The sequence below is a fragment of the Balaenoptera borealis genome (genome assembly GCF_965194805.1).
Source record: "Balaenoptera borealis genome assembly, chromosome: 6".
Classification (NCBI taxonomy): Eukaryota; Metazoa; Chordata; class Mammalia; order Artiodactyla; family Balaenopteridae; genus Balaenoptera; species Balaenoptera borealis.
In genome coordinates this window covers 92,177,773-92,203,530 of record NC_138863.1, presented here as the reverse complement: position 1 = coordinate 92,203,530, position 25,758 = coordinate 92,177,773, and the positions used below count along the sequence as shown (strand labels likewise).

Genomic DNA, 25,758 nt, shown 5'->3' with positions numbered 1-25,758 from the left:
CATTATTATCTTGCAGAAGTTAAATGCCCATGTATTTTAATAAGTCCCAGAGGAACAAAAATGCGTGGTACGTTTGTTCAGTCTCCTTTTTACAGAAAATAAGGTAACCATGCTAATTAATTAAATAGTAACCTAATAGCTTTAAATATGAATACTTTGTCTACTTAGTCTAAAACTCTCTTTCCTAAACCTTCAGCAATTTTTTAAGTGCTGCTTGGAATTACAATTAAGAAAATGGAAGGAAGATTTCTCCTGATAATTGTTGAGAAAGTAGAGAAAATAAATTCAAAGAATTCAGGAACCCATTGCAGGGGAAGGGAGAGAAAACACAGGAAGAAGAGGGGAAGGATGGGGGACAAACTCCACACTCCATGTCTTACCAGCCATACAACTGCTACTCTACCTCACATGTTCTTTTGTACTTTCCTTTTTACCTTCTCAGGTATCAGGAGCCTTTTTTTTTAATAGACATGCCTGCCAATTTGTCCCATAGGAACATTAAGAGGAAATGTCAAATGTAATGTTTCATTTTGCTGTCACGTATTGAGCTTTAGCCAGAACCACAGGGGCCAGAGTGGTGGGTTGTGAACATTCTCTGTAGCAGTGCTGGTGGGGATAGAGAGGGGGCATCGCGGTATCTATTGGAGATACACGGGCACGGAGGCCCTGGAGACCACGAGAGCAGGTGTATCTAGAAACTTGAGAAGTGTCTCAGATTTCTAGATGAGGTTATTCCCTCACTGACACTTCCAATCGGGAGGCAACTGGAGTTGGACTCAATCCAGGCAAAGCTCTCAAAAAACAAGTCTGTAGTAATTATTCCTGTGTGGGCACCTTACCCAAAGGAGGCCAATCAGCATTCTTCCCCAAGAATTTGGAATGGAATTGAAGATGTTCAAAGATACTATATTCAGGAACTCTTAGCTGCCACATTTTCCCACCTTGTAGGTAAAGTTAGTCAGTCACTTAGAAGCAAGAAGAACAAAGAAGGTGACACAAAAAAGAGGCAAAAGAGAAGGTGAATCTTGATGATATTTGAGTTGAGTTTTTCCTGAGTTTGAACTGTACTCCCGCTCTTCAAAGCCTACTTGTGGATGCTTTGTGAGATAAATAACACAATATCTTTTCAGTGAGTTGCCTTTTCTTAAACATTTATGTAAGCTGAGTTTTGGGAATTACTGATTAAAATACACGTGGGCCTCCACACACAAAGGAAGCGTACTTCTCTCGCAGCTCTCCTGCTTCTCCTTGTTCTGTAATATCCTGACCTGCCAAATGCAGGTTGAAAGCTCATGCATTGGAGGTGGTAGAGATGTTGAAGCGGCTGATTGCCATCAAATGTACCAAACCCTAATAAGAGGAGCTCGCACAGGGCTCAGTGGATATGCCAGTTCTGCCTCCATCTTATGTGGAAAGGGATTTGCAAATGGAAATGTTTATCCTCAGGCTTCACTTTTTTTCAGGGTTTCCTAACTCTTTCCAGGTTCCCCAGCTGATAACACGCATCCACACGTATGCTGCAAAACCTGTGTAGGAGCTCGGACTCTGGAGTCCAGCAGGCCTCATTTTGGTCAAGATTTTTTCCAGTTCCTCGCTCTGCAGTTTTTGTCAAGTTTTCAAACTCTCCAAACCTCTGTTTTCTTATGTATATCATGGGGGGTAGCAAGAGTAGCTGTTTTGCTAGGGGGTTTTGGTAGGGATAGACAAATTCATATGTAGTGCTTAGCACAGTACCTGACATAAATTCAGAGCTCAATAAATTGAGGTTGTTGTTACAGGTGTGATTACAGCTCTGATTATGATTATTAGCACCATCCGCTGATTCACATCTGCTGGTGCCGATTCAGAGTACACAGAAAGTCCCTTAATGATCTGGACAGCAGAGAGTCAGTGACAGAATCCTTGCTGTTGACCATCTGGCTCTAAGAAACCTGGCTCTGTTTTCAAGCCCTAGTGTGTGAAGTCTCGTGAGTGAGACTGAATGAATGCTTGCTTTATGAATGAAGCTATCATGCTGATGCTGATTTCTCTTCATACAGTAGCTGTTGTTGTCAAGGTATGAGATTAAGGTTGATCATGGATACATACTAGGAGCATATTATTGTTTGTCTTGGTTTTTAAAGTGATCCCTGATGTAGACTTGTTTCCTGTCATTGCTGCACACTCCATCTCCTGGAATGTCAAACAAAGCTCTGATCAATTGCATCTCCTGTTACCTGAGGTTCCGGAGAGCAGTAACTTCAAATTTCAGACATGCTGCAGTATCTTCAGACGCCAAGTTCACGAACTCTGACACTCTATAGCGAAACATACACCTTAGACAATTCTTCCATGGATCCATCATCTGGAATAATAAGTGATAGAGAGAATCCTCCCCCCAACAGAAATTTAACTTCCACTAGGTATTTTCCACTTTAGGGAGTGAACATTTACCAGAACACTTGGTTTGAATGAATATACTGTGAATTCATGTTGAACTTCTACTTCTCCAAAAAAAAGTACACTTAGGTTCAAAATTAGGGTGAGTTTTTAAACAATTTCACAGTGACCGTAGAGATGATTAGAGCCGTTATGAGGTATTGATATATCCAGTGTGGGGCTTGCCATTGTTAGATAAACAAATCATAATTCTTGTTAAGACGGCTCTAGAAAAGGAGGTGGTGGTTCCTATTTGTGTGTCTACTCAGTTTCATCAGGCCCTGCGTTGCTACAACTCAGGAGGAGGAGAGGAAAAGTCTCCTCCTAGTCTCCCCTTTTCCTTTCTGCCAGTGTGGCTTTGAATCCGAACTTGCTTCTGTAAAGAATTTTTCTCAGCAGCCACTCTGTACCATCCTGCACATCCGGCAGTCCATCCACAACCTGCCCTTGACGCTCAGCGGCCGCTGCCGCAGTGCCTTGACCTGGCTGGTGCTCAGGGGGCCCATCAACCCCTGGGTCACCTGCTGCGTGCCCAGAAGCACTGTCATGGCTGCTTTCGCTGCCCACCCTATCCCTCTTCACTCCTGCTGCTGCCACGGCCACAGAAGCTCCCAGGCCTAGCAATGCAGTTTCTGGGTTCTGTTGGGGTGGGAAATAAGAAGGAGCTGAAACTCAGTTTCCCAGTACAGAGCCCAGTTGTCTGACTGTCACCTAATAATGACTTGTAACACGGAGCATCCTTATCTGCAGCAACAGAGCCCGTGCAGAGGGTCATCTTCTCTCTCCTTCTCTCTCTCTCTCCGTCCATACCAGTAGTAGTCATGAAAGCTCTAGCTCTTCCACCAATTTCTGGACTTAGTGGGAGCTGAGTAACATACCTTGGAAGTACAGAGGAGTTAATACTCCATGGGGTGAGGGTTGATCAATGAGGACTGAGTCCAAGGAGGAGCTGGCATGTAACGCCTCTTTTTCCTCCCTCCCCGCCTCATGGATGGTCCTACAGCCTGTCTAGAAGATGTTGTGATTGACCGAGAAACCAGCTGTGTTTGCTTGGAAGTTTAGGCCAGTTGACAACACACTACCTTATATTTGCTTTTCCTCCACACCTGCGATGGCTCTTTTACCCTCACTCTTGCTATCCCGGGATTTCACCTCCTTAGTATAGAAGCTTTGTCTTAGGCTCTGTTTTCTAAGGCATTTATGCAAAAACAGAGCTACCCCTCTACAGTTATCCAAATAGCCAGTGGACTTTTTTTGAAGTATGAGCACCTGACTAAAACTGAGGAGATAATACTCATTGCATGAGTATCTGCTAAAAATGTTACGGTAGGAAGTCTTTCATCAGGCAGATGGTTGTGCTAGATAACCACTAAGTGCCTTCCAATTCTAAGCTTCTGTTTCTGTGAGACACTGCACAAGTTTTTTTCTAATCGCCAAGAATAATATAAGTGGGACTTGTATGAAATATCTTCAAAGAACAGTATTCAGCACAGAAGGCATTCTGGGAAAACAACTTCTCGTGGCAATAGAGAAAAGCAGCGTTTTACTGGATACCCAAACCTAATCCATGTGAGAAAGTACTGAATTCCCTACAAAAGAAAAACAAGCAAAGCAAAAGAGAAATGTACGCTCTGCGGCTGTACATGCTCTCTTGGGGGAGTGATTATGGATTAGGCCATTTTATCACATACACCTAGACAAATTAGGTATTGTTTTTCTTTTTCAGTCAATCCTGGCTGAGTTCCAAAATGAATCGTCATGTTCTGTGTGCATAAATTCCAAGGCATAGATTTGCATTTGTACTTTAGTTGCTCTATCAGCTCTAGGCGAATTGCTCAGGGATGCCTTATTGTCAACAATTGAAAGATAACTCTCAAGAGGAGGAAGCTGCTGAAATATGCAACTAGGGTTTTTTTGAGCAAGAGATGGCAGGAGCCAAAACTTTGCGATGATCATGATTTGGGTAATGCTGACAGCATCCTTTCCTCCGACAGGGTGGAGACTGTGGGGAAGGAGTCCAGATCCGCAGCCTGTCCTGTGTGGTCCACAATGGTTCAATGTCTCACTGGACTGTACCTGTAGATAATGCACTGTGTGGAGAGATGCCCTTTCAAGACAGCATCCTGAAGCAGCCATGTTCTGTGCCTTGCCCAGGTAGGCAATTTTATATGATCGGGAATGCCTTCCATGGTGACCTTTTTATTTCTTTCTCTTCTATTAATTTCCTGAGTTCTCTCTCGTCCAAGTTGAAGTTTTTAACTAACTTTAATTCATTTGTCACTGTGGTTATCACTTTGGAATATACCTAACAGCTTCAACAGAGGCAAAGTAGGCCAGAGGGGGGGGGGGAAAAGCACTGGACTTGGAAATTTAAGAGCTAAGTTAGAATCTTGTCAGTATCACTTCACTGGTGTTTTACCTGGGACATACAGTCTGGTCCCTTTGAGCAATGGTTGCTCCATCTAGAAAATGTGTTAATAATACCTGACCTGACAGCACCTAGCACATTGGCCAGCGCTCAAAAAATATTGACGGAATCCATGAGTGGATGAACCCCTGGGTGATGACATGGTGGGGACAAGTAAGGCTATAAGTGCACAGAAACACTCTGTTAAACAGGCAAGTTCTATGTAATCGTGAAGGTCATTATTAGTTACAGAAGATTTACGAATTTATTTTAATCCTAATAACACAGCTTAGCTTATATGACATGAGTTTAAGGTGGCTTAATATATCCTTATATATCCTTATAACATGGCATGTAACATAGATGTGTGTAAAAACACATACCTACATATGGACATATATGTATACACATAAATGTGTGTATGTTTAGATTAAACTAAACATTCTTTAAGTTCAAAGATATTCCACTTCAGTAACTGACTTATTTCCCTTTACATGATTTCTGTGAACATCTATTTTATGATGTTATGCTGCTCTTTAAAAACTGAGTTGATGTAATCTTTACACTTCCTTTTAAAAACTTTATTATCACTAGTAGTCACAGTGTTCTCTAGATAAAACTGCCATGATTGGAAGCAAAACAATGGCAGTCTAGTGTTTGGTGTTCTTTTGCTCAACTAGATTAAACCATAAATTACTTCCTCATTCTTAGTATTTTCTAATTAGAATATTTATCAGTGTAGAATGCATAGTTTCTGGAACCCACCCCGTCACTGCACCACCACAGAAATCTCACTGTGAACCTGTGCATGTAAATGGTGTTAAGGGCCAGTTTTCACGTTCTTTCCTCTGCTCTGTGCTGCGCAATCCTCCAGGAGACTGCCATTTAACGGAATGGTCAGAGTGGAGCACGTGTGAACTGACCTGCATCGATGGAAGAAGCTTCGAGACTATGGGTCGCCAGTCTAGGTCAAGGACATTTATAATTCAGTCTTTTGAGAACCAAGACAGCTGCCCGCAGCAGGTTGTAGAAACACGCCCTTGTACAGGTACCAAGAGCACTTTTCAACTCTTAGCCTTGATTGATCAATGCTTATTCTGCTTTGATGTGAGGTATAATGGATCCGCTGTTATCGTATTTACTTGCAGGAGGTAAATGTTATCACTACACATGGAAAGCAAGTCTTTGGAACAATAATGAACGAACTGTATGGTGCCAACGTTCAGATGGCATTAACGTCACAGGTATTCCTGCCTAAGATTCATGTGGGCACTTCAAAAAGATCTCTGAGTGTTGCTGGTGGTGAGAAGAATTAGCGTACAAATTATAAGCAAGGGAAGACTGGGCAGTGGCCTTAGATGAGCTTCATGACAAGTTGCCATTAGACCTTTGCATCTTAGAAAGCAAACACTTCTATTTGAAGTCCCATATATCAGACAACTTAAAGAAATAAGCTGAAACACAATAAAATTTCCTTAAATATCATGATCTGAGACAAAGACTGAAAGAGACAGATGTTAGTTTAAAACAATGGTCTCTAAAACTTTTAAAGATGTACCTTTTCAGTAAAAAGTATTTGAGAACAGATCTCAACATATTCTAAAATCCTTCACTACTGTGCTAATGTATCATGATATGAAACATGTACAGAAAGTGAAATTAAAAGGGTTGATAAGGATATAATAAAAATTAAAATATATTAATGATGTAAAAAACATTTTGCTGTAAATTATAGATGCTTATGTTCATATACTGAAAGCTTCATTTTTTAACAATGTGTTAGTCATGATTGTTATTTAATATCTGACCATAGATTGAGGGAAGGGGTCTTCATTTATGACAGTGAATGCAATTTGATTCTACAAATGGTCTTCTCAATCATTTTAAAGGGTTTTTTTTTTTTTTGATGCCTTCTTATCAAAGAAAATTAGATTGTCATTCTTTTTACTTAGTACTGTGGCCGACTAAGAGCTCATCAGAATAGGAGAATTTTGATTTTTCTCTTGGAATAGAAAGATTGTTAGCTTCACCTTTTTCTAGTTTACCTGTTTTTGCCTTAGTGGTTGTCCCTTTAATCCACAGTTTTTCCATACAATAATTTATTCTAAGCTGTTCGTCCATTTTGTAAGTTACTGTTAAAACTTAATATACTGTAAATCTACCAAACCAGGAACACAGAAAGCATCACACGCTGCAAATATGCTGAGAGTTAACAGACTGGTAAGGGTTCCACTATCAAATTCTCTGTATGGAGGACCTTGTGCCCAGTGTACATCACGGGGCCGTCTGATGAATGAGTTCAGGCTACCAGTGTCACCTGCTAAGTATTATTAGAGCTTAATTTCATTCTTAAAATTTAAAATGTTAAACTGTACAAATTCTAACATGTTCTTCCCGACTCCCAGGAGATCCTCTCCCCATGGGGTTCACACACTGCATGGTGGAGATCCCTGGTTTGAGTGCAAAACACCCCCTCCAAACTCTGTTGGCAGCAATGGGGCTGTGTTGGCAGGACTAACACCCACATGATCAATTTCACACCTACCTGCTCATTCCGGATCCTGGTGGTGTTTTGTTTTGTTTTGGTTTGTTTTTCCTGTGAGGATTATTTGTTTTATTTTTTCAAGTAACAGTGAGAGTTTAGCTGTTTCATTCTTAGGGTAAATGTAGATCTATTCCCTACACAGCTTTAAGCCCAAAGCTTTTCGCTAGTTACAAAATCATAAACTATAACTGTTTGACAATTATAGTAATGCAGAGACTAGAATCTATGAATGCAACCAGTAGTGTATAAATATAGTTTAAATATTGCCCTTGAGTAATATGCCAACTCCTTTGCTTAGTACCTTGAATCCAGGAAGGCATGACTAATATTAAGTGATTTTCAGATTATAGAGACATTATTCCATCCATTTACTCAAAAATATTTAATAAGGACCTGCAAGTACTATATCAGATCTATGATTATCCCTCCTGGAGTGTATACATTTGCTGTTAAAAATAGGTGTGGGAGTATGTATGTGACTGTGTGTGTGTGTGTATTCTGGTTGAAATACATTTAAAATGTTACCAAAATGTTTGATATTGTGGTTCCATGAATTGATTAGTGGCATTCTTTTATCGTTTGGTTACTGGGAATTGGTCTAGTGCCTAGTTGGGGTACGCAGGAGATGGAAAAAAAATATGTAGAAAGATCTTCACGCATATATATTTTCTGCTCCTGAACTTCACTTGAGATTTCATCAATTATTTTACTGATCCTGACACTCACAGGCTTTGCCCTCAAGCATGGCCATATGATAGAATCACATTGCCATTGTGCAGGTATAAAATCTCTACTGTAAACAGCTTCTGTTAGCAGAGTTTCCCATCTCAAACAGCCCTTCCTGGAGTACTGTAATCAATCATATAAAACTGGGCCACACGGTCAGCAAACAGATTTTTTAAAGATAATACCGTTACAAGGTAGCCAGTGCCAGAGAGGAAAGGAAATGAGTATTCATCATAGAAAAATCTGTAAATGATGGTGGGATTTCCTTTGTAGGAGGCTGTTCCTCTCAGGCACGCCCTGCTGCTATTCGGCAGTGTAACCCGGCCTGCAGAAAACCCTTCTCCTACTGTACACAGGTGAGTCATGTGCTGGAGGCTTGGACAAGTATTGTAATCGCTGTGTTGTATGTATGCTGTCTGATGTTTTCCAGTCTCCTCCAGCCCAAGTAGCAATTCCATGGGCCCACGATACCACAGAGAGGCATTTGCAGGAGTAATCACAGCTATTAAGAATTTCTTTCCAGGGCATGTGTTCAAGAAAGCAGTCCTTTTTTCTGTAAATCCATCTATAGCCGACCCTGTCTTTCAGATATCTAATCTATGTTAGCTCTGTTTATCCTCTATTTATCAATGTGTTCTCAGTTGATTTATTTCCTCCATTCTTAGCCTTTCATATACCTAAACTATTTTGAAAGATATTAAAAACGGCATGTTCATATTTGCTAAATATTATCTATTAAAATTGGTTACACTATGATTACTGTACTGTGTATAAATTTTAGTTGATTTTAAATAAGTTGAATATGTGGTTATGGGTAATAATTATATGTGTGTGTGTGTATACATTTTTTTAAAGCAGAAAATTTTCTTCCCCTTTTTCTCCCGTAATTCCCATCAACCACTGCTCAGGAATTAATGCAAAATGTGCCATGTATTCTCAACAGTGGCACTCATTGTGTGCCGTGCGCACAGAAGAAAGGTGTGCCCTGTCTTTCAAAGAAACAAGTTTCTTCTTATAGTGTGTTCTTTCCAAAAATGATTTGGTTAAAAATGATTCAAGGGGCTTCCCTGGTGGCGCAGTGGTTGAGAATCTGCCTGCCAATGCAGGGGACGCGGGTTCGAGCCCTGGTCTGGGAAGATCCCACATGCCGCGGAGCAACTGGGCCCGTGAGCCACAGCTACTGAGCCTGCGCGTCTGGAGCCTGTGCTCCGCAACGAGAGGCCACGACAGTGAGAGGCCCGCGCACCGCAATGAAGAGTGGCCCCCGCTTGCCACAACTAGAGAAAGCCCTCGCACAGAAACGAAGACCCAACAAAGCCATACATACATACATACATACATAAATAAAAAGAATGTAAGCAGACAAGAATAGCATTAAAAAAATTAAAAAAAAAAAAAAATGATTCAAATGCTCCATCCTGTTAATATGGCTCTTCTACTTCAAGTTAGGTTAATTCTTTACCACAGAAAAGCGAGTGAGTGATTAAGCTTCCAGTTTGGAAAAAAAGAGATCAGCAGCAACTTCATGGGCTAAGGCTGTTGCTAAATAGAAGTTGTGGCTTTCCACCAACTCTCTGGATACCCTCTTCAATAAAACATACATTACCATTTCCCTTGAACCTTTGGCATATGTGACTGGTTACAACTTTTCACTCAGACTAGAGATGCATCTTGAAAAGATGGCTTTCATAGCTGAGCATATACCAATTTTTCTTAATTAGTTCTCCCCATTGAACGCTGAATAATGTCTTCAATTAAAACCACTGGAAATACTATAATAGTTGACATTATTATATAAGTGCTACCTAAACTGTCGGCATTTATTAATTATATGCTTTTCTGACTTTTACTTTTTTTTAAATTTATTTATTTATGTATGTATGTATGTATGGCTGCGTTGGGTCTTCGTTGCTATGCGCAGGCTTTCTCTAGTTGCGGTGAGCGGGGGCTACTCTTCGTTGCGGTGCGTGGGCTTCTCATTACGGTGGCTTCTCTGGTTGCAGAGCACGGGCTCTAGGCACGTGGGCTTCAGTAGTTGCAGTGCATGGGCTCAGTACTTGTGGCACACCGGCTTAGTTGCTCCGCGGCATGTGGGATCTTCCCAGACCCGGGCTCAAAACCCATGTCCCCTGCATTGGCAGGCAGATTCTTAACCACTGTGCCACCAGGGAAATCTCTGACTTTTACTTTTTGTGGAAGATTGTGGTACCCAATTTTTAGTTTTAGTATCTGTTGCTCCTCAAAATCATGTGTTCAAGTCAGTAGTTGATGACCTAAGTAAATCTGGCTGATGCATAAGGACTGATGTGAGTGGCTATGTAAGGCTGTTCAGAAAATTCCAGATATAGTTTTATATGAGGAGCCCTAATAGCAGTTATAGAGATTCATATTCTTATGCTTATTTTCTATTCTTTTCTATTGCTTTTATGTTTGCTGAAGGAAGAGCAGTTATTTTCAGTTTCACTTCCAGAGACAGACAGAAATCCTTGTCTGTTATACTTTATCATAATCAGTTTCTTGGAGAGGTTTATTGTACATGAAAATTACCAGGAATCCACAGACAAATATGAAGGTCATATTGTCATGATGCCAACTAGGAATGTGATGATGTGATGTGACACTCGGATTACTACAAGATATCAATATCTCTATCTATCTATCTACCTATCTCTCCTCCCTCTCTTGGACATGTGCCTTTGGTGAAGTCTTTTTTTCTCCACAGTCTTGGGCTGTCTCCTCTGAGTGAAGAACTAAGCCTTTGAGTGGAGAGGCAGATCAGACTAGTTAGTGATCAATGGTAGAAAGTGATAGAGGCAGAAATAGACCTCAAAGAGCACAAAACTCAAAGAAGATATGTACATAATTCCTGTTGCTTTGCTTCTCAGTGTCAAGGGCAGGTTGGAGTGAGTGGGCAGGAATCTGAAACAGCTGGGGGAAGAGTTGAGGCTAATTTTTAATTAGATGCTTTAAACATCTCTATAAGAGAGCAAAGGTTGTAGTTAATGCCCACTGTTGACAAAGAATTGTGATTTCATATTTGGAAGGTATAAGAATTATAAACCACTAAAAAGAACTGATGATTTATTTAAGGGTTGACTTTGGAATTCAAAAAGATGAACTATTTATTGAATTTTCATCACTTTGTCAAGTCTGGTGCTGGAAAACCCTAAATTGCCATGACATACCATGTGAATATTAAGTGCCTCCAGCAGTTAAAAGCATTCTTTTTTCATCTACACAACTCACTGTGTAACCGTAAACATTTTTTTCTGCTATAGGGTGGAGTCTGCGGCTGTGAGAAGGGCTATACAGAGATCATGAGATCCAATGGTTTCCTGGATTACTGCATGAAAGTACCTGGCTCAGAGGACAAAAAAGCTGATGTGAAAAATCTTGCTGGGAAAAACAGACCTGTGAATTCAAAAATACATGATATTTTTAAAGGATGGTCTCTTCAACCCCTTGATCCAGGTACATATCGGTTATGAGTCAGAAATGTAAATTCTCTCATGGGGGATTGGGGTTCATATTGTGACCACTGCTCATGATGGAAAGAATGGAGGGAAGAAGGAAAAGAGGAGAGAAGGAAAAAAGCAACATGGTCTAGTTCAAGGTTTCTCCGATTTGAGTGTTGTGTGGTGTAAAATGTTCTCATGGGGTGGTTGAAGATAAGTCTGTCAATCCCAGTTTAAGAGACACTGAGTTAAGGAACCAAAATATTAATCTATAAAAATATTTGAATTGTAAATTATCTCTGCCAAAGACTATTTTTATAACTGTGAATTTGTGTATATAATTGAAATTAAAAGCAAAAATTGGAATAGATTCTCAGGAACATGCAGGTACCTAGGGAAATGTCCAGGGACCCTATCTGGTTTGAGAAACACCAGTGAAATAGTAAAGAGCATCAAATTCAGAGGCCAACAGACCTTACTGGCATCATAGCTCAGAAGGTACCGATTTTCTGACTGACTGTAATTTCTTCACCTCTCTGGAACTGTTTCCTCATCTACCAATCAATCTAGAGGCACCTGCCCTACACAATTGTCATGAGTATTAGCACATTGTCAGGCCTGCAGGACTCAAAAATTAGTGGGTATTAAGGACAAGAATGAACATTTTTTAGATGCTTTCTGTGTACCCTGTGGTTCCATGCTGGTTGTGGTGCATGACTCATTACGTTCTTGCACATAATGAGATGCCATTATTCCCATTTTAGTGATTAGGATGCTGAAATTGGCAAACTAATTTGACCAAGGACACACCACCAGTAAGTGACAGGAAGGTTTGAAAGGCAGGCCAATAAGGTCTTTACAAAGCACTGGTCTCTACTTCCCACTCTGTGAAGTGGGCAGAAAATGAAAGCAAAATTCTCTGTGCCTACTGTACGTACCTCTTCTAGAAAACAAAATGCTGTGAATGACTGAGGGAAGGGAGCATTGAGAGGGAAGAGACACACAAATCTCAGCCAAAATATACCTTGGGAACTTTCCTCCCAGACCCTAGGCGTTGGCCATACCAAAGTGCCTTGATGACATGCTTAAATGAAGCAAAACCAGAGCCCAGGCACAAAGGACCCTACATCTAGAGGAAGAAACAAGATGTACACTCCTTAACTAACTTTTAAGGATGACCACAATATCTTAAGTTTTGATTCCCGTGTATGTCTGGGCATGCCATAGGTATTCAAAAATATCTTATTCATTTTGTGACGTTTAGTGACATTTAGCTAATTTATAGCAATAGACTTAAATTTGAGGGAAGAGTGATATGAAATGTAGCTAGGCTCACCCACTGCTCGTAGACCCTATTTCAGGAAGAGAATTAGGGTGAAGTTCCAGGGAAATGAGTTTTCAAATCCACACTTGAAGTCCTTAACCTTTGGAGGTCTAACTAACTAAAGCATCAATAGCACATATGTGAGTATACGTGTATGTGCATATGTGTGTGTGTATATATATATACGGATACACACACAAAGACACATATACACACACATATGTATATTCATATATACACTATTGCATACATAGGTATGTATATAAGTATATATGTAAAATATATATTTAGTCTGGGGAGAGTTAATAACTTTCATTAGGTTCTCATGATGAGATTGTAAACTTGAGCAGCCTCTCAGGAGGGCAATTGGGCAAAAATCTATCATACATTTTGGCCTAAAATTTTCCTCCTAGGAATTCATCATACAAATATACACACGTATACTAAGAGAAGTATGTAAATGATATTCATTATATGACTGCTTATTACATAGCAAATGAGTGGAAATAACCTAAATGTCTATAAGTAGAATAACAGAAAAACAAAAATAGATACAACTGTGCAATATGTCTCATAGAGGTATTAAAAAGAATGAGATAGACCTGTCTTTATGAACTAGCATGGAAATATTTCCAATATATATTGTGACATAGAAGTACCAAAGTGAGTGATACGCACCATTTGTGTCTTTTTTAAAAAGTGCAGGTATTTTGTGTTTGTACTCATTTGCTTGCATGTGCAGAGAAAACTATGAGATGGTTTGCAAGCAAATTGGTTACCGTGGTAGTGGCTGGGCAGGGAGCTCAGAGAGGGTGGCAGGAAGACTGACTTTTCACTACATTATCTTTTTTTAATAGTTTGAACGTTGATCCTATCCATTATGCTGTTATAAAAATCTATATTGATTGATTCTTCTTAAGTAACATGGCTTAAAGGTCATGGACCACATACCTCTGTACTAGGGATTGAAAAACACTGTACCTTCCAATACTTCAGCTCTATGAGGTTTAGGGGTAATAAGATGACAGATGCATTCTCACTCAGGAAAGATTTTTTTTCTTATTGCCAATGTAAAAAATTCAGAATAGGGGATTTCATCATTAGTGTTTCAAAGAGGTAAGAATCAAAGCTTTGTTAAAAGTTTTATAGAAATATATCATTACTAGATTGAAATCTCATTCTAAAACCTGATTGAGGCTTGAAAGTGTCTTGTAAGCAAAAATTGTAATAGGTAGTCATAATACAATTGAAAGTAATTGTGATTTTCTTCCAAACAAGTGTTGTTTACAATCGATTTTGATTGTTTTTCATCCCACGAAAGTCTTTAGCATAAGATGTTGATATGTTTTTTGGACCCACAGTTAATTACATTCACGTAGTATAATGAACCTTTTGTGTGTATATCTTTCAGAAGGGAACATATTTCCTTTGAGATGCTAAGGCATTGCTACTATCAATGCAATTCTAAGTTTAGTTAACTGTGTGCTCATGTATACAGAGCAAAAACCATGAGATTTCCAGAAACAACTCAAATTTATACACACACACGCACACCATACATACAGTCAGGGTATACCTCACACAGTAAAAATCACAAAATAGATCAGACTGTTTGGTTCTATTTTTTTAACTCCAGCAGATAAGTCCAAAATAATATATACTTGTACACATATGTATATGTTTTGTAATACTTTTGTATTAGAAGTATAAACAAATGAGAAAAAGTTCAAAATATCCTGCCAGTTGTTAGATTTTACAAAGTACTGATTTCTGGTTTTTGTTTGGTATTGTGAAAAAATGGATAGACTATCTTACATTTTATACTTTCACCTTTTTTTTTGACACTTGATAGCTGTCATATGTGGGTATTTCCACCTATGCTTCTAACTTAACGCAAATCTCAAAATTCAACTGAGAAATAAATAATACACTAATTTAGATAAGAAATAAACCTTTTGTTGCTAAGCTTGTTATTTTCTATTTTAAACAGATGGCCGAGTGAAAATCTGGGTTTACGGCGTTTCAGGTGGTGGTTTTCTTATCATGATTTTCCTAGTATTTACTTCCTACCTTGTTTGGTAAGTACTAACTAGTAAAAAGTTAATATTCCATATTTTCATGGGTGGCATGTTATACTAAAAGAAAACTTATGATAAGATCATTGGCCATTATAACAGGACCCTTGAACTCACAAATAATCATCAACAGTAGAATTGGTGAATAGTTGAAATGGGAAATCATTATCTTTATTGTCCTTGTTTGAAATAACATTCTTTTATTTGGTTTTCAAATACTATCAGAAGGTATAAGAGGCAAGTCATTAGTCAGGGCTTTCCCATTTTAGAATATTGATTTAGATCAGTACTTTTTAGCTTTGATGGCACACTGGCATTTCCTGGCACCTCTTGGGGACTGATAGTTGAATCCTAGTCCCAGAGATTTTTTTTTTTTAATTTTGCTTATTGAAGTATAGTTGATTTACAGTGTTGTGTTAATTTTGCTTTACAGAAAAGTGATTCAGTTACACATACATATATTCTTTTTTATATTCTTTTCCATTATGGTTTATCACAGGATATTGAATATAGTTATCTGTGCTATACAGTAGGACCTTGTTTATCCATTCTGTATATAAAAGCTCACATCTGCTCACCCCAACCCCCTCCCCCTTGGCAACCACAAGGCTGTTCTATATGTCCATGAGTCTGTTTCTGTTTCATAGATAGGTTAATTTGCATCATATTTTAGATTCCACATATAAGAGATAGCATATGGTATTTGTCTTTCTCTTTCTGACTTACTTCACTTAGTATGATAATCTCTAGGTCCATCTATGTTGCTGCAAATGGCATTATTTCATTCTCTTTTGTGACTGAGTAGTATTCCACTGTATATATATGTACCACATCTTCTTTATCCATTCCTCTGTCGATGGACATTTAGGTTGTTTCCCTGTCTTGGCTACTATGAATAGTGCTGCTGTGAACATAGGGGTACATGTATCTTTTTGAATTAGAATTTTGTCTGGATATATGCCCAGGAGTGGGATTGCTGGATCATATGGTAATTCTATTTCTAGTTTTCTGAGAAAGAGTTTTCCATACTGTTTTCCATAGTGGCTGCACCAACTTACATTCCCACCAACAGTGTAAGAGGGCTCCCTTTTCCCCACACCCTCTCCAACATTTGTTATTTGTGGAGTTTTTAATGATGGCAATCCTGACTGGTGTGAGGTGGTACCTCACTGTAGTTTCAATTTGCATTTCTCCAATAATTAGCAATGTTGAGCATCTTTTCATGTGCCTATTGGCCATCTGTACATCTTCTTTAGAGAAATGTCTATTTAGGTCTTCTGCCCATTTTTTGATTGGGTTGTTTGTTTTTTTGTTGTTGAGCTGTATGAGCTGTTTGTATATTTTGGAAATTAAGCCCTTGTTGGTTGCATCATTTGCAAATATTTTCTCCCATTCCATAGGTTGTCTTTTCCTTTTGTTTATGGTTTCCTTTGCTGTGCAAAAGCTTGTAAGTTCGATTAGATCCCATTTGTTTATTTATTTCTATTGCATTGGGAGGCTGTCCTAAGAAAACATTGGTATGATTTATGTCAGAGAATGTTTTGCCTATGCTCTCTTCTAGTAGTTTTATGGTGTCATGTCTTATGTTTAAGTCTTAAGCCATTTTGAGTTTATTTTTGTGTATGGTGAGAGAGCATGTTCTAACTAACTTCATTGATTTATATGCAGCTGTCCAACTTTCCCAACAGCATTTGCTGAAGAGACTGTCCTTTTCCTATTGTATATTCTTGCCTCCTTTGTTGAAGATTAATTGACCGTAGGTGTGGGGGTTTATTTCTGGGCTCTCTATTCTGTTCCATTGATCCATATGTCTGTTTTTGTGCCAATACCATGCTGTTTTGATTACTGTAGCTTTGTAGTATTGTGTGAAGTCTGGGAGGGTTATGCCTCCTGCTTTGTTCCTTTTCTTCAGAATTGCTTTGGCAATTCTGGGTCTTCTATGGTTCCATATGAATTTTAGGATTATTCTAGTTCTGTGAAAAATGTCATGGGTAATTTGATAGGGATCACATTAAATCTGTATATTGTTTTAGGTAGTATGGCCATTTTAACAATATTAATTCTTCCCACCCAAGAGCATGGGATATCTTTCCATTTCTTTGAATCATCTTCAATTTCCTTTATTAATGTTTTATAGTCCTCAGCATGTAAGTCTTTCACCTCCTTGATCAGGTTTATTCCTAAGTATTTTATTTTGGGGGTGCGATTTTAAAAGGTATTGTATTTTTACATTCCCTTTCTGATATTTCTAGCCCCAGGGAATCTGATTTAAGTATCCGAACAACTTGACCACATGCAGGAATAATTAAAAGTGCCCCAGGTAATTCTAATATCCAGGCAAGGCTGAGAGCCATCACTCTAGATAATTCTAGTTCTTAAATTTTCTTCTCAAACTGACCTATTTTGACCAGTTATGTTAGATTGACCAGTTGGTTCAAACAACCTATTAGTACATTTTGAATAGTAGAGCCAGCTGTTTATCTCCATTGACCAGCAATGAGAGAAAATTTAACTGACTGTCCATTCCAGGAACCCCAATTTGTAAGTGACTAGTTCCTAAAAATGTTATTCTCAGAAAATGATGATTAGCTTATTGTATAGAATATATTTTGTTTGATGAGCTGGTCTTGAAACCAGACAGAAGTAAAATACATTGAATGTTTTCAAGTGTGTTGAGAATATTTTATTAGCTTCCTAAGAAGAATTTTCAAAGGATTTTTTTTTTAATTTTCATGACATCAAAGTGTTACTTTTTTTCTCTAATTCATTTCCTTGAGAATTTTCACCCAAGTTTTAATCTCAATTCAAATCCAGTCTTTGTATTTCTAGCTTGTACTTCCAAGGTTACACAGGTTTTTAAATCTTTGCTCTTGGTCAGTGAAAGTTAGTGAAGAAAATAAAGTGACTTTCATTTTTTCTGCCACCTATAGTGATTGAAATTGAATTTCTAGAAGTTGGATTTCTATCCAATTAATATTTCCACAGTGTTGTAGTAAAAAGGAACACCTTCAGTTAGTCATTTACCCTAAAATCAAATGATGTGACCAATTATGTTTGAATTGGTAAGTTTTGTGAGTATTGTCTAGGTCCTGTCTTAATGAACAAATGTGAAGTGGAAAGCCTTATATGAGGTTGAGAGTAATAGGAAGCATTCACCACTAAAAAAAAGATTAGAAGAAGGAAAAGGTCTTAAATTGCAACAAAGAACATAAAGGGTTGACAGATGAGACACTGCTCTCAAAGCAATGGCCCAATACAGTGTAAGATAATCAGCTAGTCTATTAGTCTGTGAAAGCTTGGATGTGTACTACTTCATAGCCACATCCCCAATTCCAGATTCTATGGTTCCTTCTTCCCTAGAATATCTAAAAATTAAAATTTATTAACAGTCATAAATTTCACCCTTTTACATTTCTCCATTTCCTTCAACTTAAAATTGTGTTACCCTTAACCCATTCCTTCAACAATAAATATTTATTGTGGCCCTTTCTGTATAACTCTAGGTGCTGGGGATTAATTAGGTATCTCACTGAATTCTGATGACAAACATAATTTTCTGGAAAATTTTTATTATAAAAGATCAATGGAATTGCCCCTTACTTTTTAGTGACCAAATTATATTTATGTACAGTATTTCTCATACCTATTTTTTTCATCCTCAATGCCCAGCCTTAATAATCCCCTGTTGGAAGTAGCACAGTTACTTCCATATTTGGACTCTTTACAAATGCTCCCTTCAGCAGTCTGTAGCCAGATTAATCTTCCTAAAACTTAGCCAAGTGATCAGCCCCTTTCCTCCTCAGACAGACACCCACCCATTGACAGCAAAATGAAAGTCATGTTCTGGCTGCCTTACCAGTCAATTAAAGTCTTCCACTATTTGAGCCCAAACAACTCTTTCAACTTCATTTTCTACTGTTTCCCTATACCCTGGTGTGTTGAAAGGCCTATTTATTTAGCTGTGCCAGGTCTTAGTTGCAGCATGTAGGATCAAGCTCCCTGACCAGGGATCACACCTGGGGCCGCCAGGAAAAAAATCTAATATTCATACATCAAACAAAGTGCTTTGCGTAGATTGCCTTATTCAGTCTTCATAATAATCCAGTGAGGTGTTGCTAATATCACCTTCATTTTAAAGGCAGAGTAAGTAAGCCTCGGAAAAGTTGAATAACTTGCATAAGGACATCAGCCTGGTGAAATCAACTCCAGGTTTGTCTTAACCCCCAAATGTATACTCTTTCCACTGGACTTTCCAATCTCTGTAATTTCTTTCCCTTGAGTGAGTAATCCTAAAAACTCTTTAGACTCGAGGTAGTGTCTACCTTTCACATTTTTTAGGGGCTTTTCATTTCCCAAGTAAAGTAAGCTACAGACCTGGGTACAGACCTATTGGTATCAAAACATTTACTGTTATATAGAAGCTGCCTAAAGAATCCAAATAGGTATTTTCACACCATCTATTTCTATTAAATAGCTTGCAGAAGAGTTAGAGGATGACAGTTTTGGAGATTTTATATTTTCTCCCCCAAAATAAAAAGCTTAGGACAAGAGAGCCGCTCTAATAAATATGCCAGTTGTTAGGTGTACACTTTAGATGAAAGCAATTTATGATAACACTTGGACATGTTTTTGAGAAAACAGAGAAAGATAGTCTTCTCAAGGACTGCTTCGTTCAGATATGACCGTTTGCACGTCTGCCATTAGCATTTGGAGTTTTTGAAATAATACTACTGATGCCCAGCTCCCCTGGCAATAAAGACTCATGAGGTAATTTAGTGGGGACGACCACTGGGTGAGCTTGTAGGTAATCTAGACATAGTGCCTGGAAATTACTCGGAGAACTGCAGCTATTCTACCTTGCTCAGCACAACGCAGGAAAGGGGCTCTCAAATTTGAAAGTTTGAAGGTGGTGTCGCCACTTCCGAGGCTCGGCCCTCCTGAGTAGCTGCCTCTTAATGTCTTCTGGTCTGGGGATGGGTCCCTGTGGCTTGACTTCAAGAGTGCTGAGAAGTGCCAGCACTTGCCTGCCCGTTTACAATGAGCTCACTTTTCTGGGTTAATGGGTCTATCCTTTGCTAAAACGCAAATGGTCATGGAAGAGGTGACTTTAAAACGTGTCCATCAATGATCTCTTACAGCCTGGGTTGCATACTGGTTTTCTCCCTTGGGCCAACTCTGAAAGTGATGGTGGCTGTCAAGAGTGCTCCGTTAGGAAGAGTTATGAGGCTATTCCTGGGCTCCGCAGTAAACAATAATGTGATGGATGGGAGACGTCCACCGTGGGTACAGGATGCCCTGGGGTGGCGGCGGCCCATGGGCCAGGCATTTGTGGCTCCTGATTTAGTGTGAGGTGGTCACACCTTCCCCGATACCAGAGTTGAGGAAAGAAAGTGACTTAAAAAATGATTCCTAAATGAGTTTCCTAATAAATACCAGGGAGGGAGAAAGGAAAGGGAGCAGGGACTTCTTCGAAGGACAAGTCTCCTATTTGCTGGCTTTGCAGAGGGCAGCCTCCCACTCACCTCTTCCTCTTAGGGCTCTTTTTAACCAGCCACAGCTCTTTGTAAAGCCACAGCTCCCCAGCAAAATCACCACCTTATTCAGTGGTTGCTAACTTTTAAACTCTCTATAAGTTCTCAGATCTCACACATTCATAGATGTGACTTCAGTATCTGTCAATTGAGAGCTTACACAGTATGAAAAGATGCATATGAAACGAAGCCTTCATCACAGCCATCCCAGCACACACCACGAGCCACAAAAATCCAAGACCTATATACTAGGAGCCCCCTTTGTCTTTTTTTTTCTATTCCTAGAGGTGAACACAATGTTCATAATAATTCCATACCTGGAAGCTGGTATAAAAATCTGTGTCATATTTGAGCAGAATTTTCCAGGCACAGTCCTAGAGGCTGGCCAAGTTTATTATTGTCTCTTTTTTTTGAATTTTATTTTTTTATTGAAGTGTACTTAGTTTACAATGTTGTATTAGTTTCAAGTGTACAGCAAAGTGATTCAGTTATACACTCACACCAGTTCTTTTTCAGATTCTTTTCCATTATAGGTTATTACAAGATACTGAAGAGAGTTACCTGTGCTATGCAGTAGGTCCTCGTTGTTTACGTATTTCATATAGAGTAGTGTGTATATATTAATCCCAAACTCCTAATTTATCTCTCATCCCCTCATTCCCTTTGGTAACCAAATATTATTGTCTCTATAAAGATCCAACCATCTCTATGCCTCCTCCCCACGCCCCAGGACTCAGCTTTCCCATTTCTCTGCCAAACAGCCCTTAGAAAATGCCAAATAGAACAAATAATGCCATTTGCAGCAAATGGTTGGACCTAGAGATTGTCTGATTTACTTTGCTCAGTATGACAGAGAAAGACAAATATCATATGATATCGCTCATATGTAGAATCTAAAAAATGGTACAAATAAACTTATTTACAAAACAGAAATAGAGTCAGTCACAAATGTAGAGAACAAGCTTACAAATGAACTTATTTACAAAAAACAGAAATGGAGTCACAAACATAGAAAACAAGCTTATGGTTACCAGGGGGGAAAGAGAGGGGGATAAATTGGGAGATTGGGATTGGCATATACACACTACTATATATAAAATAGATAACTGATAAGGAGCCTGGCAATATGACTAGAGACACTGGAATATGCATATATGTTAATATAGACAAAGTTGAATGTTATTCAGATAATTATGCAGTAACTGCTCTTGAGAAGCGGAACGGACCTGGGAAACGGGAACTCATAGGCCGAGGACGCCTCTGCAGAGAATTTACAGCATATTTCTACCTCCTTCCCCTCTGCTGAGAGGCAGGTGTTTGCCTGCAGCCAGCGCCCAGCACATCATACACCGAGCACCTGCTACACGCTGGGTGCCGGGTAGGGACACAGTAGGATCTCTGGTTCCTTGTAGTTAGGTTTTTAAAAAAATCATTTGTAATTTACCTCTTTAGCAACTATAAATTGCTTCAAACATCCAAAAAAAAAAATTTCTCCTCAATTAGAACCTGAGTATTTTAAACTAGGAGAGTCTCCCTACAACCATGTTATCAAACATCTTTTTCTTTTGTGGTAAAAGTCAAATATCAAACAAACAATTCTCTAATTTAACCATTAAGTGAAAGACGCCAGACACAAAGGGCCACACATATAGTATGATTCCATATGAAATATCCAGAATAGGCAAATTTACAGAGGCAGAAAGTTGATATGTGGTTGCCAGGGACAGAGTAGAGAACGGAGAGAGACTGCTTAGTGGGACCAGTTTCCCTTTAGGGTGATGGTTATGCAACACTGTCACACAGTGTTCGAAATGCCAGTCAGTTGTACACATTGAAATGTTTGTTTTTAATTTACATTCACTCGAAGTATAAAAATTAATACATACAGACAAAAAAGTTGTTTCCACCACGTGCCTAATTAATGAATTGGATGGAGAGAGGATGCACTGAAAGGTTAAAAGCACTTGTCCTGTGTGTTTTAGATGCACTTAGATTCCAGGCTGTGCCACTCACTCAGTGACTTGAGGGAAGGTAAATAACCTCTCTAGCCCTTCTCTGTCAAGTAGCAATAATCCTAATGCCTCCCTGTCAGTGCTGTCCTGGGGTTTATTGAGATACCCTCTGTAAATCCTCAGCACAGGGCTTGGCACTTAGTATGCATCCAATTAATCACAGATGCTGCTGTAAAATAAATAGTACAGAAATTCGGAGACAGTGAGTGAGATGGCTCCCCTGCTGGTGAGGACAGCCCGAGGAGAGCTGGGCTCTGAAGTCACAGCAAAGCCAAGGCACTGAGGAGGGAAGGGAGACCGAACGGCGGGAGGTGGGGCACTGTGAGGTAGAATTCAAACTATAAATACTCATCAATTGAGAGTCACGCCTACTGAGAAATCAAAGAGCGTAATGCAGCGTGTTTTGCCCAGATCTGGGGCATCGCCATGTGATTTGGAAATGTAACTCAAGTTCAGCTTCTCTCTCTGTGAGAAGGAATGGCAGCCCTCCCTGATCTGGCCACGTTGTTGACCTCAAGGAGAACAGAGACCAGGGGAGAAGAGCTTTGCCTGGTGCAGAATCAGTGAAATTTTCCTGACAGGCTCTGGTGACGTGGCAGCTAGATGTCAGGATTCAGGCCAGAGCAGAAGCGTGTTTACTTGAAAACAAGAGCAGAGTAGGGCATGGGAGTCTGGCTGTCCTCGCTACTTACCATGTTAACCATCTGTGCTGTGGAGGACGCAGTAGGTTAGGAATTAGTGAGCAACAGATGTTCGCATTACTGCGTATAAACAAAGGAAAGTAGCCTTTACCAAATTCATTGCTTCCACTAAACCAAAGGCTTCTCCTGGTTCAAGGGTCAAAGTACACCAATATTCCAAAAAGGAACCCACCAGTCCAGAGAAATCAATCTTTTGTCTAACCACTTGAATTTCTGTACCTCACAATTTTGTTTGGCAGGTGAAACAGAGCTCTGTGAACTTTCTTTATCTCAGGAATTCTTTTCCCTTTACAGCAAGAAGCCAAAACCACATCAAAGCACACCTCCCCAACAGAAGCCTCTGACCTTAGCCTACGATGGAGACTTAGACATGTAACCTGAAAAAGAAATCCAAATGTAGACATCAACTGCCTTAACTGCTTTCTCTTTTGTAGCTCTCAGAATTCTCAGTTTTTTGAGGAATCTCCTGATGCGTTATACGAGGCAGGATACAAATATTGTGAAAGTAATATTGCCTCAACTTCATTTGGACATGGAGTCAAGGATTATTCTGTCTGCCATTTTGCTTTCAAGTTGTTTGTGGGTGTGTTTAATTCTTTGATTTTCCCAAGGGACCTGAAAACCCTTCTCTTCCTGCTTGGAAATGGGAAGAAGAAAATATGATGGAATTCCCACAGACTTGAGTATAAACTTTATCCTTAGCAGCATGATGACAATCCGGAGGAAAGTCCAATCAAGGCATTTACTGTAAATGATGAGTCGCCTGACACTGCATTGTTATGCACTATGTTAGTGCAAATCCTTATTCTTCCCATACTTCAACACTGAGTTTTCTAGAGCTTACATCGGTTCAAAGACTTTCAAATTGGATTGCCTATTTTCATGAACATAGAGAGAATGGGTTACCATTTCAGAAATTCTCTGAGTTTCTACGTTTACAAATTGTATTTTGTTTTGTAGCCAGGGGGATGATGGTACTTCATGGGTTGCATCTATTGAAAACAAATGGAATGTGTGTAATTCCTGGACTAGATGAAAGCCAGGTGGTTTTGAATGAAATGTGTATTGAATGTTAGGGTGTACAAATGAAGTAATAGGTGGTTATACTGGAGAAAGAGGTAAATTAATTATTTCATTACTAAAACTGTGTATTTTAACAAAAACTTAGCCATGTAGATATAGCATTAACCATATACAGTTGTAATTCAGTTTAATGATGAAAACCGCTGCTTTTGTAATTTCAATTTTCTTATTAAATATTTATAAATTCTTTTTTTGAATTTAATTATCTGACCTCATTTAATATATATCGAACGCCGATCCTGTTTGTAGCAAGTCTTGCTTTTATAAGGTTTCAATAATATCTAAAAGAACACATGAAAAAGCTGAAACCATTTTATGAAGATCAATGTTTGTAATTGTAGATGTTGAAAAGTAAGACGGTGCCATCTTGTGGTATTGACTTGTATTTATAACAAATAAAGTGCTCAAGAGACTGAAATGTTAACTGTTGTAGACTTCTTATTCCCTCCTGAAGAGCCCATGCTTTGACGAAAACAGCTTTAATAACAGATTCCCTGTGTCACTGTTTCAAAGGTTGACAGCTGAAATCACTGACTGACAGAGAAAAGGACTCTTACCCCACACTCTCAGCACTAATGGTTATGCTATGAAATGGAGCCAAGCATGATTACACAGAGTAGCTTTGAAGGAATATTTAAAGCTTAGCTAACATTAGAACAAACCACTGTATGCAAACACTGACTGATACGTAAATGAACTGAGAGGCCTGAGAAAATGGAACTGTTTGTTAGAAATCTGATACAATGAGCAAGATAGAGGATGTTTTCATTTATACTAGGACTTTTGTTAACCATTTTAATGCTAATTGATTTTCTTCAATGGCACCATGGTTTTTTTTTTTTTTTTTTTGGCACCATGGTTTTAAATGAAAAAACTACATGCAAAGAGAATAGCTTATGTCAATACTGTGGTTGAGGAAACAGCTCCTAGAATTGTCCTTTTATTAGTTCACTTTAGCTAAAGCTTCAGTAGTCTTCATGGTAGTTCAAGAGATCCTGCTTCGGAGATCGAATCCTAGCTGTGCCCTTTACTGCCTGTATGATCCTATGCAAGGATGATAAATTCTCTCTGCCTCAGTTGTTTGACCCACAAAATGAGATAATGAAATCATTTTCCTCCTAAGGTAGACCTTAACAATAAATGTAAAAGGGGGTTTCTGGTTCAAGATGGCGACATAGAAGAATTCTGAACTCACCTCCTCCCACAGACATGCCAAATCTACAGCTACCTATGGAACAGTCCTCCAAAAGAAATCCAGAAACTAGCCGAGTGACTCCTACACATCAGGCACACAAGAAAAAACCCACATCAAAATGGGTAGGAGAGGCTGAGACACATTATCTCCGTAAGCCCCACCCCGGTGCAGTGACCCTCATCAGGAGACACAATCCCCAGCTTCTCTCTGAGAAGTAAAAGGTTTGAAGCCCACATTTGGCACCCCAGTTTTTAAGACCTGCACCTGAGAGACAGGCGTTCAAAAC

The 25,758-nt window shown here is 39.1% G+C and overlaps 1 protein-coding gene across 2 annotated transcripts in view; it reads left to right on the top strand.

Moving 5' to 3' along the window:
• The window catches only part of THSD7B (thrombospondin type 1 domain containing 7B), a 1,176,114-nt gene extending 1,151,419 nt beyond the window's left edge, over nucleotides 1-24,695 (top strand). For both annotated transcript variants that reach the window (XM_082395801.1, XM_082395802.1), the window contains 7 exons: nucleotides 4,413-4,572; nucleotides 5,700-5,873; nucleotides 5,974-6,069; nucleotides 8,370-8,452; nucleotides 11,375-11,567; nucleotides 14,866-14,953; nucleotides 23,489-24,695. In XM_082395801.1, coding sequence (XP_082251927.1) covers nucleotides 4,413-4,572; nucleotides 5,700-5,873; nucleotides 5,974-6,069; nucleotides 8,370-8,452; nucleotides 11,375-11,567; nucleotides 14,866-14,953; nucleotides 23,489-23,570 — 876 coding nt within the window. In that variant the 3' untranslated portion in view covers nucleotides 23,571-24,695. The remainder of the gene's footprint in view (nucleotides 1-4,412; nucleotides 4,573-5,699; nucleotides 5,874-5,973; nucleotides 6,070-8,369; nucleotides 8,453-11,374; nucleotides 11,568-14,865; nucleotides 14,954-23,488) is intronic.
• Nucleotides 24,696-25,758: the final 1,063 nt, after the last annotated feature.